General features: G+C 39.3%; 1 protein-coding gene across 1 annotated transcript; it reads right to left on the reverse strand.

Moving 5' to 3' along the window:
- Window positions 1-289: 289 nt before the first annotated feature.
- Window positions 290-19,677, reverse strand: ZNF510 (zinc finger protein 510). The gene is given in 7 exon segments (XM_025851687.2): window positions 290-5,524; window positions 6,987-7,082; window positions 7,376-7,502; window positions 16,413-16,471; window positions 17,266-17,288; window positions 17,290-17,576; window positions 19,622-19,677. Coding segments are annotated over 6 exon segments (2,034 nt in total). The 5' UTR covers window positions 17,334-17,576; window positions 19,622-19,677; the 3' UTR covers window positions 290-3,839.
- Between the last annotated feature and the right edge of the window lie 636 nt (window positions 19,678-20,313).

Genomic DNA, 20,313 nt, shown 5'->3' on the forward strand with positions numbered 1-20,313 from the left:
AAAAGAATCTTCTCTTTGGAGCTGCCAAGAGGATGATTTTGAAATAAAAATGAGTGGAACTACTGGTACAATGGACTAAAGGGATGATCCCAAGAAAGTTTCTTTGCCTTCCCATTTCATTGGTCTTAAAAATCTGATTTACTATTACTATTGTTTTGCAAAATTGCTTGGATTAGTAGTTATAAAGTATTTGTGTGAAAGCAAAGCTGTGAGAAGGGAAAAAAGAAAAATGCCCGCACTCTACAATGTGAATAAGAACTGATATGTAGGCATAATTTTGGATTGGGAATTCTAGTTTATTGAAAATAAATTTTATTTTGGGTGACAAATATTTGAAGAACAGTACTGTATACTTCTGAATATTAAGAACAAGTTTCTTCTAGCAACTTTTGAAAATATCCAAAACACGAGTCTTTGAGTGGCGCTCACAGCAATTAATTTTTAGTAAATGAATAATCATAAAAGATCATTTGCAGTATCAAAAGAAAACATGTTCATATTCCACTTTGACAAATCCACCTCTAGCATTTCTGAGTGCCTAACGTGTAGAGGGTCTGTTTCAGTTGCTTGGGATACATTATGAACAGAACATAAAAATTCCTGCCCTCAGTGGCTTTTTAAAATTAGCATAAAGACCCTTAGCAAGCAGTTAGACAGAAAATGGACTCTTCCAGGATCTCTAGTTGTGGCACCCATCTGTTGGAATAAAAGCCCATTACCTAGAAAGAGCCCTCAGGCAGGGAGAAGGGAGCATTCGTGGCTATAGCACAGACCATGGTCTCCAGCTGATAATGTATTATTATACAGAGAGGTATTCTGTGGGCCTACCCCAGCAAGGGGACAGCAGATAAAGCCTAAGTACCCAATCATGGGGCTTTATCACCTGGACTGCCAGTGACTCAGACTACCTGGGTGAATTTATTCATTCTAGTGGATAGATGATCTTGAACTTAATAGCAAACCCAATCATAATTCTAAAAGATTATATATAAAAAGGGGTATGAGGGAGAGGATTCAAATATGTTAAGAAACGGAGAAAAAATTTTAAGAATGAAAGATGGGGCACCTGGGCAGCTCAGTCATTAAGTGTCTGCCTTCAGCTCAGGTCATGATCTCAGGGTCCTGGGATCAAGCCCCGCATTAGGCTCCCTGTTCAGGGGGGGTCTACTTCTCCCTCTCCCATTCCCCCTGCTTGTGTTCCTTCTCTGGCTGTCTCTGTGTCAAATAAATAAAATCTTAAAAAAAAAAAGACTTCATAATATATCACCTATTATAAAAACAAACAGTAACCTCTTGATTATTTTCAGGGAATACAGCACTAACTAGTTATTATCTTCTTTTGTGCAGCTGCATCTTGGCAAGGGTATTGGCAGCTCTAGTGTGTGATGTTCCATTTCCAAAGTCCTAGGAGGTTATTCTCGTTTTCCTGATTGAAACAATCTTCAGTGAAAAATTCACTATCAGGCTAGAAAGATCGAATATTTTGGCTCATATGAGGTTTATGCTAGCCCTGATCCCAAAAGGAGGATATGTTGCTAACAGGATGTAGGGAATGGGTCATGAGCAGTCTTGTGCAATATCCTTACGAATGACAATTTAGTATATGAATACATTTAAAAATCAGTAGGAAAGGGGTGAATTATCAAATGGTATGTGGAATTGGATATTAATACATAAGAGAAAAAATGTAGATTCTTAGGTCAAATGACATCAAAGGAAGCACTGGATATATAGACTTACTTTGTATGCAGTTAAGATGGTGAATATTTTGCTCTGTCAGTATGATGATGGATCCAGGTAGCAATGCTGGCAATCAGGATAGTGAAGGCTTGCTCAGCAGCTTGATTCCAGTCACTATTATCATAGAATACTCACTTACCAAGGGCATCTAGTTTAAAAACTCAGATGTGCTTAGCAGCTGACTTTCCCCCCACAGTTCACAGCACCAAAGAGGAGTGCTTTTGTCAGCCAGCAGTTTTACTACCAGTGTGTCAAAAAGCTAGGCACAGTAAGAACCACAGTCAATTAAAATGCCGCAAGTTTCAAATGGAATATCTGCCAGTGTTGAGAACATCCTTGTGTCCTGCCCATTGAGAGGAGCAGCCCCATCAATTTTTGGGTCTGCATAATTGCACTGAGGTTGAATAGTCAGTGTCCAGTGATTCCCACTAGCCTGTCAGTGAATCAGGCCCAATTAGAGTGACTTCTATGAACTGGGGGCCCTACTGAGCCCTCAGCTTTGCTTCAGGCAGCAGAGTGGGGGATAAGTTTCCTCTGTAAGGGACAGCTGCTACAATCTGATATATAGCTAAGATATTGCTGGGACCAGGACAGCTGTATTCTTAAATATACCATGTGCATTTTACACCTGAGGCTTGTGTCCTTTGTATCTTGTTAGCCAGTGGAGCCCAAGAGTAAGCTAAGAGCTGCTTTACAAAAGGCATATACTTGGTAGCCTTGCTAGGGTATCAAGTCGAACCACCCTTCTCCCCCACCCCAAGGGCATCTCCTTTTGCCAGAAATTCCAATCAACAGAATGAATAGTTACAGAAACTGAAGCGCAAAGTGGTCATTAAGGGCTGTGGGACCTCAAAGGTATTTTCTTTACACATAACTCTTCCTGACTGGGAGAATCCCTTCTGAATTATTGGAAGGGGAAGTATAGCATGTAACACATTTCTACTACACTTTCAGGTTTAGAAGTAACCACAATATACTGCACTGGCCAAAAGAGCCCCATTTATTCACAGGGTCACATTCATTTCCCTTGCCTACTGTAACCCCTGCCCTAACAACATTTTCTTTATCTAGATACTCCCTACCTCCATGGAAAGTGATAAGATGTTGACTTGGGCACCTGTTTCCCATAAAGCCATAAAAGTTCCAGCCCCTTTCCTCCCTCAAAGTTCCCCAAAATACTTGGGTGGGTGCCAATGGCCATGGGTCCCCATTGGAGACAGGAAGATTTCTTTCCCCTGAAACAGCTGATGTTGGGGTATATGGAGGTACAACAAAGTGTGAAGGGAGAGTGACTTCATGACATTAAAGAAGCATTTGCTTTACTTGCACAAGGTGTGCTCACATTTCAACCAAAAATCTTCCTTTTAGGTTCATCAAAAGCCCTGGAACAGGTGGTATCATCTATTTCAGTACATTGAATGATTTTTTTAAAATGAATTCTCTGATGATCTTTGAGGAATTCCTCACAACACCAACTCTTTAATAAATGCTATACCCACTGACTGATGTAAGCTTGGCTTACATAATAGCTTTCTACCTCCCGAGTAGAGGGATGGCTAAATTACGTTCCAAAGGAAACAGACCTAAACATGCGAGAGCTCAATAGAATACAAGATCACTGCTTGATCACAAAATGTTCAAAAGGTAAAGATGTGAATGAGAATTTTGTTCCACATATTTCAGGCACCCTGGCTTTTACCTTGTAAAAGCTGTGCCATGTTAAAGCATGATACTCAAGGTTGTCCTGGATCATCTCCATTTTATCATGACAGCATCCTAGTAGTTTGTCAGCGAGGTGTTTTGTCACAAATGGGTGTGGCATAAAATATAAGCATCCACAGTCCCAAAGACCTACTTGGAGGAAAGGGAGACCAGGAAATTTTGCGTGAGTTATCTAAAGGGCATGGCTTCATTCAAAAGGGCTTTCCATAGTACCTTGAAAGAAATACTAGCTCGTGTATTCTCTGATATACTTTCAGGGTTGCTTTTTGGATAAAATTCTTCCTACATTCATATTTATATGGTTTTTCTCCTGTGTGGGTTTACTGCAGTCAAATGGCATGGTTTTTCAGCCATAAGGATTTTCCATAGTTATTATATCAATAGGGTTTTCCCCCTCCCTGAATTCTCTGGCAAACATTTAGAGTTGACTTCTTATACAATTTCCCAAATTCATTACATTCATAAGATTTCTCCCCACTGTGAATTCTCTGATGTATTCTGAGGTTTGATTTCTGGCCAAAAGTTTTCCCACATTTGTTACACTGAAAAGGTTTCTCCCCTGTATGAATTCTCAGATGATCACTGAGGATTGCCTTCCGGACAAATTTTTTCCCACATTCATTACATTTAAATGGTTTCTCCCCAGTATGAATCCTCTGATGCACTCTAAGGGTTGATGTCCGGGCAAAAGTTTTCTCACACTCACTACATTTAAATGGTTTCTCTCCTGTGTGTGTTTTCTGATGTTGAATGAGATGGTCTTTTCGCCAAAAGGATTTTTCACATTCGTTACATTGATACGTTTTCTCACCACTGTGAGTTCTCTGATGTATCCTGAGGTTTGACTTCTGACCAAAAGTTTTCCCACATTCTTTACACTGAAAGGATTTCTCCCCTGTGTGAATTCTATGATGATCTCTGAGGGTTGACTTTTGAACAAAAGTTTTTCCACATTCACTACATTTATAGGGTTTCTCTCCTGTATGAATTCTCTGATGTCCCCTGAGGGTTGACTTCTGGACAAATGTTTTCCCACATTCATTACACTTATAGGGTTTCTCTGCTGTGTGAATTCTCCAATGTGTACTGAGGTGTGACTTCTGGGAGAAAGTTTTTCCACATTCATCACATTCAAATGGTTTCTCTCCAGTGTGAGTTCTCTGATGCTGAATGAGATGTCCTTTTTGAAAGAAGGATTTACCACATTCATTACATTTATACGGTTTTATCTCAGAGTGAGTTCTCTGGCGTACTTTGTGGGCTGACATCTGGTAGGATTTCCTATTTTCATGATATTCAAAGGACTTATCCCCAGTTCGTGTTCTATCATATACCATTGGGTTCTCTTCCGTGACAATTCTCGGAAGTTGAGTGAGGTGTGACTTCCTGTTGAAATTACTTCCACTTGCATGACATTCATTCTGTTTCACAGGCATGTTAAACTTACTGTATTCCTTGACAGCTGATTTCCCGCAGAAAGATTTCCCACATTGGTTAAGAGGAGAGTGTTTCTCCCCTACCCCAGTTCTTTTATAGTCAAAGACAGTTGTTTTTTCACTTTTTCCCCTAAATTCATCATCTTTACAGGATTTTTCTGTGTGAATACTCTTACATGTAACACAAGCAGCCTCACCATAGAAGGCTTTTCCAATTTCATATTTAAAAGCTTGCTCCAAAGTTTGACACTTTTGATTCTTAGGAAGATTTTCCTTATAACTGAGAGCTTTCCCACTTTTATTATATTCATGAAACTCCTCTCCAGTATGAGTTCTCTCAAAATTAATTTTGAAAGACAAATTTTCACATACACTATAGCAATTTGGTTTTTTTGTTGGATAGGTTCTATTATTAACAAGCTGGGAAATATTTTGCAAATTTACTCCCCATGAGTCATATTTACAGGATATTTTTGTTGAAACAGGAGCTATGTGCAGATTAAACTGTTTTCCCAAAACTTCTTCCTCTCCAGTCAATGGTTTATTATCGATGAATATTATTTCCTGCAAGTGTTTATCTTGGATTTTCTTTTTCCTCCTCATCAGGTCATCATCTCTGTAATCTTCTAAAACAGAGATAAATTGAAAACATCTTATGAACCTTACATTTCTTATGGATGGGAAATATATAGCCTATATTGCATTCATTTTTTGGTTTTCCAAGATTAAATAATTTATGTATGTATCCTCACCCTCCTTTAAAAACAGCATTGATATAATGAAAATGAGAGAGGAAACTGGTAATAAATACATATCTGTATTTGGATTGTGATCAATTGCATTTTCCTACGGGGGTGGAGAAAGAATAGAAATGAGACTTTTATAGGAGTGTTTAGTTTAACTCCTAACACTAGAGGAGTTATTTCAGGGAACAGGAAAACCAGATAATGGGATGAACACAACGGGACTACATAAACTTAAGTACAGGAACAAAAGAATTAGGAGATAATGAACACTGATGGACTACGCCCAACAGGGGAAGAGGTTGGCTTTGAGGAAATATAGTCCTACACTATCTAGGCTACACTGATAGAATCCTCAAGAGTCCACTATTTCCAAGCTGATATTCCTTATTTCCATTCAATTCTTCAATATCAAATCAAAATTGATAGTACAACTTTCCTCATGCTTAAATGAGGAAGTTTACAGCTTAGGATCTAACCCATCTTATAGCTGTAAGTCACAGAAATATAAACAAATGTAAAACTGAAAAAAGAAAAATCTATTCTTGCAACTAAATTAGATTCACTGCTTAATTCCTGCTGTGGTACCTTTATTTTATCAAAATTGAACAGTAAGTGACCCTAAATTTCCACATTTCAATTTGATATGTACAAAAACAAACAATACTGCCATAAGTAAATATTGTTTTATTTAATCATGCCTTTCTGTAGGGTATGTAGTTAGGAAAGGAATTCCTTGGTTGAAAATGATGTAAAACTTTAACCTGACTTGGAAACATCCTCCTGATTATACAGTGGTTTTACCAGCTTACATTTTCCATCAGTACGTAAGATTCTTTAATATTTCACATCCTCATCGAGACTTGGCTTTGCCAAATTTGTTAATGTCACATCATACCATGTGTCTCTCATCTCACTTTGTATTTTATTTTGCATTCCGTGAAAGCTAATGAGAGACTGAACACATTTTCAAAGATTTAATGGCCATTTAAAAGTTCCTGTTCAGTCTTTTGCTTATTTTTCAATTGGGTTGCCACCTTTTCCTACGTTGACTAGTGGAAGTTTTTACATTTTCAGAGTACTTATCCTTTCTAGATTACTTGTACTATATACATATTCTGCTTCTCTATGGCTTGTCTTCTCATCCTTTTAACAGTATATTTTATAAACAAAGTTCTCAATTTTAATGTAGTCAAGTTTATTAATCATTTTCTATTGATTGGTGCTTTTTTTGCCTTTGAGCTTAAAAGGAGTCTTGAAATACAAAGGTGTTTAATGCCAAACTGACCTTCTGGAGTCTTAAATATCCCAAGAGAATTCTGTCTGCTAGTGCTCAGGAACTCACCTCGGTGGCTCTGGTTTGAGAATTCTTCCTCTAAGAACCAAGGCTCCTCTCCTTGCTCCAACTTGAAGATTACTGCTGGTTTGAAAATGCAGTTCCCTGTAAACAGGGAACAATGGAGTATTCAGGACAGATGATGAGCTTTTTAGTTTCTAAAGTGTAAAAAGATACAGCTTCAGAAGCAGCACCCTGAAAATCCTGATTTGAACTTATCATGGGGAGTTGACAAAACACTTCTTTTATTCCTCAAAAGGGCTTAGTTAATTTTATACTCCTGAATGAAATACCTCAATAACATTAAAACCTAAATAAAATATTCATCTGTATCAGTGCATAAAAAGGAAATGCCTTCTATGTGCTGTGATGAGGGTAAGTTATACCTATATGCTCACCCACTGAGACTAGGTTGTTGTAGTTCTCCAGCATCACATCTCTATACAGGGTCCTCTGAATAGGACCCATTTGCTGCCACTCCTCTTGGGTGAATTCCACAGTCACGTCCTTGAATGACACTGATGCCTGCAACAGACATTTCTGCTCAATCTGAAGGGTTCAAAATTAGGTGACATAGAAAATACCCCTAAAAACAATTCTTATGTTTACTGTAAAGAACTGAAAACAAATGTATACAAAGGATGCATATTTTGAATCTAACTTTAACTTATATTTTGGAGGTATTCAATGAGTAAAAATATTTATAACTTTATTTTTATATACTTATGAGTTCCATGCACATATTTTAAGTATATTAAACTTTGTTTAAAAAAATTTTTTAAGCAAAAATGATAAATTTCTTACAATTTTTATCCAATACCCCAATATACTACCCTAGGCATATTCTAGGGTAGGAGTCAGCAAATTATTACCTGTGGCCAAATCTAGCTTGACACTTTTTTAATAAATAAAAGTTTTCCTGCAACATAATCACAAATACCCAATCATTCTGTATTGTTCATTGTAGGTTTCGTGCTGTAACAGCATAGCCTAGTAATTCTATCAGACCTTATGACTATCAAAACTGAAAACATTTACTATCTGATCCATTACAGACAAAATTTGCCAACTTTTGGACTAACCAATCAATTAAAAGAAAGACTAACAGCATAAAAACAACAAAGAAAACACAATTAACAGAGAGGGATATATGTAGATTGAAAATAACAGGACAGAAAAAAATATACATAATTATGAGCCAAAAGAAAGTTGGTTATATTAACATAAAAACAATCAAGGTAAGAAAGTATGACAAAACACAGTAACTATTTATGATCCTTTTAACAGAAAATATAAAAAACATAAATTTGTGTGCATTTGAAAACCTAGCTTGCAAATACAGTCAATTCTTATTATTCACAGATTCTATATCTGCAAATTCACCTCACTAAAATATACTTCTAACCTAAATACTCATGATTTTGGGGCGCCTGGGTGGCTCAGTCGTTAGGCGTCTGTCTGCCTTCGGCTCAGGTCATGATCCTGGGGTCCTGGGATCAAGTCCCACATCAGGCTCACTGCTCTGCGGGAAGCCTGCTTCTCCCTCTCCCACTCCCCCTGCTTGTGTTCCCTCTCTCGCTGTCTCTGTCAAATAAATAAATAAAATCTTTAAAAAAAAATACTCATGATTTTGCAGTATTTAAGGACACTCGCAGAAAGGTACAAAATTTGAGCATCCAACACATTTTTCCAGCTGGAGCTGAAAAAGATAATGCTTTGCCAAATGTTCTTTTTGCAGACTACTTAGTACATTCTTTGCATTTTTGTGATTTTTCTTGTGTTCCCCTACCTGTGTAATGAGAAATGCTGTCTAGTGTTCTTGAGTGCAAGAAGGCTGTGATATGCCTTAGGGAGACCAAGTGTGTTAGATAAACTTTAAGCATTAATTATGGTGCAACAAATAACTTGAGGCCATGGGCTGTTAGTTCTTGTTCATGAAACAATGTACTAAAGTATTTTTAAACAGAAACACACATAAAACCAGGTTGTGTATTGAATGGTTGACCAAAATGTTTTGACTAGAAACTCAAAGGGACTTAACATTGTATTTCCCCTAGGAGCAATGAGTATTTGTTAATTTAATGTTCATGGTGATTTTATAGAAAATAACCATGTGAATAGTGAGAGTCAACTATATATAACAAAAGCTGATAAAATGAGATAGATGGATCCATAATTATAATTAGTTTTATAATATTTTAACACAACTCTCAACTCAGGGCAAGCTGACTGAAAAAAAAAAAACAACAGAGATTTAGAAAGGGGTCAGCAACAGTCAAGAGGGAAAATCTGGCCTGCTGTTTTTGTTTTGTTTTGTAAGTAAGATTTTATTGGAACATAGTCACGTTCATTTGTTTATGTATTATCCATGGCTGCTACAGCACTACAACTGTAGAGTTCAGTATTTCCAAAGAGACCATATCTCCCACAAAGCCTACTACCTCACATTTACAGATGAAGTCTGCTGACCACTGATATAGAAGGTTTAAATGACATAAATAACCAATTTGAGTAACTGAAACATATCAGATAACATAATCATAACAAATTATTTTCTAGTGCATTTTGCATATTAAAAATATGTCTCATCAAATTAAGTCATCAAATTAGAAAAGATTACAAACATACAGTGTGACTTTGGATTTTAGTGTAGAGAGTTGAAAAGAGCAATACTAACATCCTTACAACAAGAACAAAGCTAGACAGATTGAAAATTAGGTCTTTTTTTTTTTAATTCATCAGAGAAATGAAACTGCTTAACAAATAAACAATTTGAAATCAGGAAAAAGGTAGGCATCTGTAGGGAGAATCAGGACCCACCTGTTTGCTTCCTGGACCATATGCTACCAAACTTCATGTAAGATGACAGAAAGATAAAACTAGAAAAATTTTAACAACCTGCTAAAGGCCACATGTGCACAAATGTTAGAGTGTGAAGTCCCTGAGGAGGTGGTGTATGTCACAGATATAGTGAGATTTCTACCTTTTTGTGACATTTTCTCCAGGAACCTAGTCTGTTCACAGAAAGGACTGGGGGAGAATTTTGGGAAAGTCCCTTCCTGCCCCATGAGGTACTGGCTAGTGTAGGGGAAGAAAAGTCACCACTTAAATCACTCAGATCTGTATCACTTATTTCGGGAAAGGTCAATAAAATAACTTGAGGCCATGGGCGGCATCCCTTGCAGTAAGGGGACAGCAGTAGCAGACATTACCAAGATGCTACCCAGACCCATCTGCCCAATCTCTCCTAGGGAATAAAATACCTAAATGACGAGATGCAAGTTCTTAGTGCCTAAAACTGAGGTTAAACTGGAAGATAAGTCCCAGAGATCTGTCATTATTTGACCTGTCTGGTAGCTCCATGGAACATCCCATTCATAAAACGGTCTTCATTTGATCTAACTCAAAGCTCACCGACTGCAAACAGCATTTTCTCTGGGGGCATGACATTAGTTAAGAAAGAAAAAACCCATGGGATACTCTTTACCACCATGGCTACCTCAGGCAGTTTGTAATAATTAAAGGAAACAGTGTAATTAAAAAGCTTAAAAGGAAAAGTTGGAGCATGATATATACAGAAGGGGCTGTGAAAAGCTCAGACTTCTCTCTGGGAATCTAGAAGGTAGCACACATGCCCTGGACTATGTGCATATTCAGGAAACATCTGAGAAAGTACTAAACTTGGCTCTCATTAACCCTGAGGCTCTGTGAAAGAAAAGTGAAGGTGAATGCAAGGTAGTAAAATGCCAGGCTAACTGCTGAACTGTGGGACACAATCAAACATCCAACCTATACATAGAGCATCTTGGCAAAGATTGGAGCCTTACTGGTTATGAGTACTTAAGGAAATCATTGTCCAATTATTAGCTGACTATTTAGCTAATGGAGTGGAGACTTCAGTGGTCACACATGACAAAGAATATAGGTTGTACAGAATCCGTTCAAAAGAGTCACTAAACAAATGACAGCTGTGGTGGAGTGGTATTCTGATGATAAACTGACACGTTTTATTTTAAATATCAAGTTTTTAACAAAAATTTAAGACCTACAAATAAATAAAAAAGTATGGCTCATACACAGCAAAAACAAACAAACCCAATACTATGTATGAAACCGTGTAGAAACGGTCTCTGAAAAAGTCCAGACATTGGACTTACTAGACAAAGACTTTTTTTTAAAAAGGATTTTATCTATTTGAAAGAGAGAGCACGAATGGAGGCGGGGAGAGGGAGAAGGAGAAGCAGACTCGTGACTGAGCAGGGAACCTGATGTGGGGCTCCATTCCAGGACCCTGGGATCATGATCTGAGCTGAAGGCAGACACTTAATGAACTGAGCCACCTGGGCACCCCTAGACAAAGACTTTCAATAAACTGTTCTAAATACATACAAATAACTAAAGAAAACCATATCTAAAGAAGCAAAATAAAGTACGGGAACACATTCTCACTGAATAAAGAATTAGAAATAATACATATTTGATGAAAAAGTAAACTGAAATTCTGAAATTTGAAAATTTGAAATTTGAAATATGAAAGTACAATAATTGAAGTGAAACATTCCTTAGAGGTCTCAATAGCAGATCTAAACATGCAGGAGAATCACCCAATTTTGAATACAGACCTAGTGAGATGATACAATCTGAGGACAGAAAGTAAAAATAGGAAAAATGAACAAAAAGCCTCAGTGACCTGTGGGATAAAATCAAACATCTAAATATAGCAACATCCAAAGGAGAGGAGTAGTAGGAGGAGAGAGAAGGGGCAGAAAAACAGAATGATTCTTGAAGCAGCAAAAGGGAAGTGACTTATCACTTTTTTTTTTCCGTATTTTAAATGTGCCTTTGAGTCTTTATTTTTTAAATTTTTATTGTTATGTTAATCACCATACATTACATCATTAGTTTTTGATGTAGTGTTCCATGATTCATTGTTTGTGCATAATACCCAGTGCTCCACACAGAATGTGCCCTCTTTAATACCCATCACCAGGCTAACCCATCCCCCCACCCTGACTTATCACTTCTAAAGGCTCCCAAATAAAGCTAACAGTCAATTTGTCCTCAGGAACCAGGGAGATCAGAATGCAGTGGTATGACTTATTTAAAATGCTAAAAGGAAGGCCTGTCAATCAAGACTTCAACATTCACGGCAAAGAAGAAGTCAAACTCTCACTCTTTGCAGATGATATGATATTTTATGCGGTAAACCCAAAAGACTCCACCCCAAAACTGCTAGAACTCATAGAGGAATTCAGTAAAGTGGCAGGATATAAAATCAATGCACAGAAATCAGTGGCATTTCTATACACCAACAAGACAGAAGAGAGAGAAATTAAGGAGTCGATCCCATTTACAATTGCACCCAAAACCATAAGCTACCTAGGAATAAATCTAACCAAAGAGGCAAAGGATCTGTACTCCAGAAAACTATAAAATACTCAGGAAAGAAATTGAGGAAGACACAAAGAAATGGAAAAACGTTCCATGCTCATGGATTGGAAGAACAAATATTGTGAAAATGTCTATGCTACTTAGAGCAATCTACACATTTAATGCAACCCCTAATCAAAATACCATCCACTTTTTTCAAAGAAATGGAACAAATAATCCTAAAATTTGTATGGAACCAGAGAAGACCCCAAATAGCCAGAGGAAGGTTGAAAAAGAAAAGCAAAGCCGGTGGCATCACAATTCCGGATATCAAGCTCTCTTACAAAGCTGTAATCATCAAGACAGTCTGGTACTGGAACAAAAACAGACACATAGATCAATGGAACAGAATCGAGAGCCCAGAAATCAACTCCATGGTCAACTAATCTCGACAAAGCAGGAAAGAATGTCCAATGGAAAAAAGACAGTCTCTTCAACAAATGGTGTTGGGAATCGGACAGCCACATGCAGAAGAATGAAACTGGACCATTTCCTTACACCACACAGAAAAATAGACTCAAAATGGTTGAAAGAACTCAATGTGAGACAGGAGTCGGCCCATCAAAATCCTAAAGAAGAACACAGGCAGCAACCTCTTCGACCTCAGCCACAGCAACTTCTCCCTAGAAACATCGCCAAAGGCAAGGGAAGCAAGGGCAAAAATGAACTATTAGGACTTCATCAAGATAAAAAGCTGCTGCATAGCAAAGGAAACAGTAACAAAACCAAAAGACAACCCACAGAATGGGAGAAGAATTTGCAAATGACATATCAGATAATGGGCCAGTACCCAAAATCTATAAAGAACTTCTCAAACTCAACACCCGGAGGACAAATAATCCAATCAAGAAATGGGCAGAAGACATGAACAGACATTTCTGCAAAGAAGACATCCAAATGGCCAACAGACACATGAAAAAGTGCTCAACATCGCTCGGCATCAGGGAAATCCAAATCAAAACCTCAATGAGATACCACCTCACACCAGTCAGAATGGCTAAAATTAACAAGTCAGGAAATGAAAGATGTTGGCGAGGATGCAGAGAAAGCAGAACCCTCCTACACTGTTGGTGGGAAAGCAAACTGGTGCAGCCACTCTGGAAAACAGTATGGAGGTTCCTCAAAAAGTTGAAAATAGAGCTACCCTACGACCCAGCAATTGCACTACTGGGTATTTACCCCAAAGATACAAATGTAGTGATCCAAAGGGGCACCTGCACCCCAATGTTTATAGCAGCAATGTCCATAATAGCCAAACTATGGAAAGAGCTTGGATGTCAATCAACAGATGAATGGATAAAGATGTGGTATATATACACAATGGAATATTATGCCGCCATCAAAAAAATGAAATCTTGCCATCTGCAACAATGTGGATGGAACTAGAGGATATTATGCTAAGCGAAATAAGTCAGAGAAAGACAAGTATCATATGATTTCACTGATATGAGGAATCTGAGAAACAAGACACAGGATCATAGGGGAAGGGAGGGGAAAAATTAAACAAGACAAAACCAGAGAGGGAGACAAACCATAAGAGACTCTTAATCTCAGGAAACAAACTGAGGGTTGCTGGAGTGGAGTGGGATGGCTGGGTGACGGACATTGGGGAGGGTATGTACTATGGTGAGCGCTGTGAATTGTGTAAGACTGATGAATCACGGACCTGTACCCCTGAAACAAATAATACATTATATGTTAATAAAAAAAAATTAAAAAAAAAAATCAGAGCACCAATAAAGTAAAAAAAAAAAAAATAGTAGGAAGGTGTAATGTCTCCAAAGCCTGAATGTTATTCTGAGGAACTGGGAATTTTATCATGTGGGGTGAGGAGCCACAGAGGTGATTTACACATGGACAAGACATTACTTCACTAGCATTTAGATGAACTACCCGTGTGGAAGATGTGCTTGAGTAGGGTGAAGAAAGAAGTGGTCAGGTTGGTAAAGAAGCTATTCCAACAGTTCAGGTGTGAAACCATGAGATAGTCGTAGGAGGAATAAAGTAGAGGAATACATTTAAAATACATTAGGTTTAGGGGCGCCTGGGTGGTTCAGCTGTTGGGTGTCTGCTTTCGGCTCAGGTCATGATCCCGGGGTCCTGGGATTGAGCCCTGCATCAGGCTCCCTGCTCGCCAGGAAGCCTGTTTCTCCCTCTCGCACTCCCCCTGCTTGTGTTCCCTCTCTCGCTGTGTCTCTCCCTGTTACATAAATTAAAAAATCAATCAATCATCAATCAATCAATAAATAAAATAAAATACATTATGTTTGACCATATAAAATTGCTGTTATCTTTGACAAATGGGAAAAGTGGCAAGACATGATTACACACCAGATGTGTCAGGAGTTGAGACAGTGAGAACAAGAGAAGCCAGGGATGTGCAGTAGCACTTTTGTGGCTTGGGTGTCTGGCTGGGACTGGGGACGTAACATCTAATATGGAAAGATGAGGGAAATTCGTTTGGGAAGAACTGTAAATGGGATTATAAATGTTAACTTTTACTTTGCATCAGTTCAGCTGGAGATGCCTTGTAGATACCTACACAGAGATGTTGAGTCAACTATGTCCAACATGGCAGTCACTAGCCATGTGTAACTATTTAAAACTTAAATTAAAAATTCAGTTCCTCAGTCACACTAGCCATATTTCAAGTGCTCAACAGGCATATGCAGGTAGTGGCCATCATTTGGGACAATGCAGATACAGAAGGTTTACATCATCATAAAAAGTGCTATTGGTGGGGCACCTGGGTGGCTCAGTTGGCTAAGTGTCCAACTCTTGATTTCGGCTCAGGTCATGATCTTGGAGTCGTGAGATCAAGCCCTGCGTAAGGCTGCACACTCAGCTGGGAGTCTCTCCCTCTCATTCTACCCCTCTCCCTGCTCGCATGCTCTCTCTCTCTCAAAAAATACATAAGATAAAATAAAATAAATAAAAATGTTAAAAAAGTGCTATTGGTCACAGTGGGCCGCAGAGCCGCATTTATGGGAACTAGGAAAAACACTGTTCTTGAAACTAGAGTGGGGATGAAATGAGTCAAGGAGACCAGCTAGAAAAATAGTTAGAAGGACTGGAAACCTGTGATGAGACATGTCAAAGGGCAAAAGAAAGATGACTCCATGAAAAAAACAGGCCGTCAGAGACACTAACACAGGAGACCTTCCAGAAGGACTGAGTAGGCGCAGAACAGGCATTGCAGACAGGTCTGTGAGGTAAGGATGAGGCAAGGACCCACTGGATTTGACTGTAGTTAGGTCACTGGTGGGTGCAGGTCACAGGTATATGAGTAGAGACACCAAGGCCTCATGCAGTAGATTGAGATGTGAATGGAAAGTGCGGTAGCATTTGCTAGAGAACAGAACTTTAAGCTCTCTCCTGAACAACTTGTTCAAGACAGGTACCTGAGAGAAATATTTACATAAAGCTATTTTTAGGACATGAACGTACCAGTTATTCATGCTGACCTCCAGTTAGTCTAAGTATTATCTCTGGATCTAGCAGAATGGTCAGAAAAAGGTCTGCTTCTTCTGTTTTATTTAGATGGACAACTGTATTAACAAAAGCCCTGCTTTGGCAATGTGCCCCTTACTCCCACTGAGGAAAAAGTGGAAACAACATTCTACAATTATTTCCGGGTTGTTATTGGAAAGATCTGCACTATCACCTACCTGAAAACCAACAAAGACATTTTCCCTGACTTCAGTGACTTTAGATTTCAGAGGAAGGTTTGATTTAAGATTCTCATCAATGCAAATCTTGAAACAAATATTGTCTGACTCTCTGCCATGGCAATCAGAAAGGTCAGGAAGAAAACTGCTACTTGCACTTCGGAAAATGTGTAACTTCATAGGACCGCATCTACCCACATGCCAGCTGTGCTGTACTACTCATCTGCTTTTCTCTACCTTCCTTCAATGGTTCTGATCCATTTCCATTCCCACTTTTCTATGTTCACTACCTACCTATAAAATCCATTATAAAAAAAGTTGTATATAAATAACTCACCTGAGATGTGTTCATTTTCTGCTGTTGTTGGGAGAGTACAGAGAACTGTGATGGATAAGCTGGGGATAAGGAAAGAGGAGTGGAATTACAAGAGGTCTGGTGAGCTTCCGCCAGTTGCCTAAAAATCTCACCACATCAGCTGGGGGAAAGGCCTCCCTATGGAAAAATGTTCTATTGACCCTTGAGAAGGGGCAGGAAGCACCACATAGAGACAGCACTCCCGATATATGTAATACATCTCTGATATGATCACGTGAATGTAACCCTGCTATTTTTCACCAGTGACTTAAATTATTTCCTATTAATTTTAAAAATGTATGTCCCCCTCTGACTAATTAACAAAAAATTAAAACAGAGGATAATATTAATATCCTATTATTTCTACTTTGAGTTAGAAAATCAACAGAAAACTCTGGGGGAAAAAAAGATGTTTAGTGCTGAAATATTTTAAAATCATTTTGCTCTTTTGGTAAGACTTTTGATGAGACACTTCTAGTGACTTATGTGTGACAGAATGAACTGCACTGTGCTTTGCTCCTTGCTCTGTCCTGGATGACCAGGGGATATACATCTCAGGCTCCATTTTTTTTTAAAGTTTCAAAAGAGTCAGAGATAGAAATCCCCTCCAATACTGTCATTTTATAATTCTATATGTTCAGGATAAAGGAAGCCTCAGCATATCTCTAGATGCCACTTGTGATGGACACAATGTGAGAGTGGCTCAGAATCTGTAAAGAGGGAAAAATGAAGAAAACGGGGACTGTTTAAGGACTGAGACTGAATTTCCTTAGCTCTGGCAGTGGCTTTTCCTGTATGGCCTGATAGTCACCCATCTCTTTCAACCCCAGCTCACCACCTTCTGTAAGCTGGTCCACTTTCCACTGTCACACAGTCTGTGATAGCTTCTGGATGTGGTGACATCACCAAGTCTGGCTCTTTCTGGACAAGGTAATTAAGAACTGCTTCTGGTGGAGCAAATTAGGACCCACTCCTTTCTGGGTTCTTAGGACCCACTCCTTTCTGGGTTCTTCTGCATATTCTGAAGCTCTGGTGAGGGTGGTTCCTGTTAGATGAGCTCTTCTTCCAGGTGGGACTCCTGTCCCCAGGGCTCCTCTCCTCCCTGTCACACAAGAGCTACTTTGTTCCAGACGTTGAGACTTAGGCCTAGGAAACAAATTCCTCTTAGTTGAACCTTTCATCGAGAGCAAAGTTTCTCAACTTCAGCAATGCTGACATTTTGGGCTACATAATTCTTTGTCACATGGGGGCTGTCCTGTGCATTGTAGGATGTCTAGCAGCATTTCTGGCCTCTACCCACCAGACACTAGTAGCACTCCTCCTCTGTTGTGAGAACCCAAATCATCTCCAGCCATTTCCAAAAGTCCTCTGGAGAGCAAAATTATCCTGGTTTGGAACCACTGGTGTAGGGCCTTAAACCTGATTCTCTTCAAATTCATTAGAACTGCTCACCCATTATTGTAGCCACTAGCCACATCCCACTATTGAGCATTTGAAATGTGGCTACCGCACATTGAATAGTTTTGTATATACTAAGATAAAGAATATGTTAAAACTAACTTCATGTGTTTTCATTTTTAATGTGGCTACTAGAACATTTAAAATTACATATGTGGTTCACCTTATCTATTAGACAGCACTGCACTACAACATCAGACTGTGCCTTCAGAAGACAGAAGACAGTCTGGACAGTACAGGAGGTGCCAGGAGGCTCAGTCTTATCCAGTTCTGGAGACATGCCAGAAACCCTGGAATAGATACACCTATCACAGAGTGACATTTGGCTCCTGTTGACTTTACAATCATAGTCCTGAGAATATGGGGGGTGGGGGCAAGTCACTCTACTAGTGCTGCGAAGGCTGCAATGCTGGGTTTGTATAGCTGAATTTGGAAGTAAAGCATATCTGTTTACATCCTGGCTGCCTCACCTTTTTGACCTTCAGTCTGTAATTTCACTCTTCTGAGCCCATTTTCTTTTTCTTTTCTTTACCTCTTTCTTTCTAAAATTATATGGTTAATACTATGGGAAAACAGATGTCCATCAACAGATGAATGGATAAAGAAAATGTGGTGTACACACACACACACACACACACACACACACACACACACACACTGGACTATTACTCAGCCATCAAAAAGAATGAAATCTTGCCATTTGCAGTGACATGGATGGAACTAGAGGGTATTATGCTAAGAGAAATAAGTCAGAGAAAGACAATTATCATATGATTTCACTCATATGTAGAATTTAAGAAACAAAACAGGATCATAGGGGAAGGGAGGGAAAAATAAAATAAGAGGAAATCAGAAAGGGAGACAAACCATAAGAGACTCTTAACTATAGGAAACAAACTGAGGGTTGCTAGAGTGGAGGTGGGTGAGGGGATGGGGTAACTGGGTGGTGGACATTAAGGGGGGGCATGTGATGTAATGAGCAATGGATGTTATATACAATTGATGAATCACTAAACTCTACCTCTGAAATTAACAATACACTATATATTAATTGAATTAAAATAAAATTATATGGTTATACCTATAAATAGGGTGGCTGTAAAGATTAAGTTAAATACTAAATAAAAAAGAACAAAGTGTCTTCCAATATGATGGAAGCCAACACTGCATGTTGGCTTATACCTTGTACCTATTAGTGCTTACTCACTAGCATTTGGCTGAATGCTTTATAGATGATGACTTATCTCTTTCTGAACAATGCCACAAAGCAGTTTTTACTAATATCCTTATTTTCAGATGAGAACCTGACTTATGCCCAAGTGACAAAGGAGGAATTTACCCGATCTTTCTGGCTTTTAAGCTCAAGGCCGGGGCGCGCTCTATGCCAGCTTCACGGTCAATATCCAATAACCTAAACAGGCATTACCTTCCCGCCGCCAGCAAGGGATCTTCCCAGCGCCGGCTGCGGTCAGCTCCCGCACTCCAGTCTACAGGGAACATCTTCCTAAAGCACTCGCCCCATCTGGGTCCCCGGAGCCCGCCGGGCTGGGCCCGCCCCCAACCGCCTTTGCCAGGTGTAGGTTCTCGCCTGGCTCCGGAATAAGCGGCGGGGTTCCCGCCCTGCGTAGAGCGGGGAGTTCCCGAGACGTCTGGGTCCCTTCCTCAGGCCACAACCCCACCCCGCCCCCGCCAGGCGCACGGAGGCCCAGAAACCCCCGCCCCGCTCCTCTCACCTGAGGGCAAACGGGCCTCCCCCGCACGGCCGGAGAGGGCGGAAGCAGGAAAGTAGGGTTGACTGCACATGCGCAGGGAAAAGTCCAGGATATCCGTTCCCAGAAGGCCGCGCGGGGAGCCGTGGCCTTCAGGACTACATTTCCCATGAAAAGAGCGCGACTCCTCGCGGCTTTCGGGTGTGTTGGATGCTGGCGTGCGGCGGGGAGGCCGGGGATAAAGAGGGCATAATGAGATTAACTCCCTGTATTGATATCTGGAGCCCAGATCCTACCAAAACCCCCGAGGTTATGGGTTAAACTTTGACATAAGATGAAGTACAAGACATTTGGGAACAACTGGGGAAATTTGTATATGGATTGGATGTTAGAAATATTAAGGGAATTTATTGTTATTTTTGTTAATTGTGATAATGACATTCGGATTATGAAGAGAAGTTTACTTTTTTTAGAGATGTATATTAAAATACTTAACATTATATTACATATTTGTAATTGAAAAAATAACTAGAAAAAGCAAATATGGCAACATGTTAAGGATTTCTACCTCTAGTATATGGGTATACTCCTTTTACTATTTTCTACTTCTCTATGCAGTTGGAAGTTTTGTAATATGAAGTTTATAAAGGGAAATTTTTGAACTGTTTTTTCAAAAAGTGTGCCTTTTAACTCAGAGCTGCCAAAAGAAGATAAAA

Source organism: Callorhinus ursinus, unplaced genomic scaffold (genome assembly GCF_003265705.2).
Source record: "Callorhinus ursinus isolate GAN/ISIS: 27379988/994484 unplaced genomic scaffold, GSC_fseal_2.0 scaffold39, whole genome shotgun sequence".
NCBI classification, from domain to species: Eukaryota; Metazoa; Chordata; class Mammalia; order Carnivora; family Otariidae; genus Callorhinus; species Callorhinus ursinus.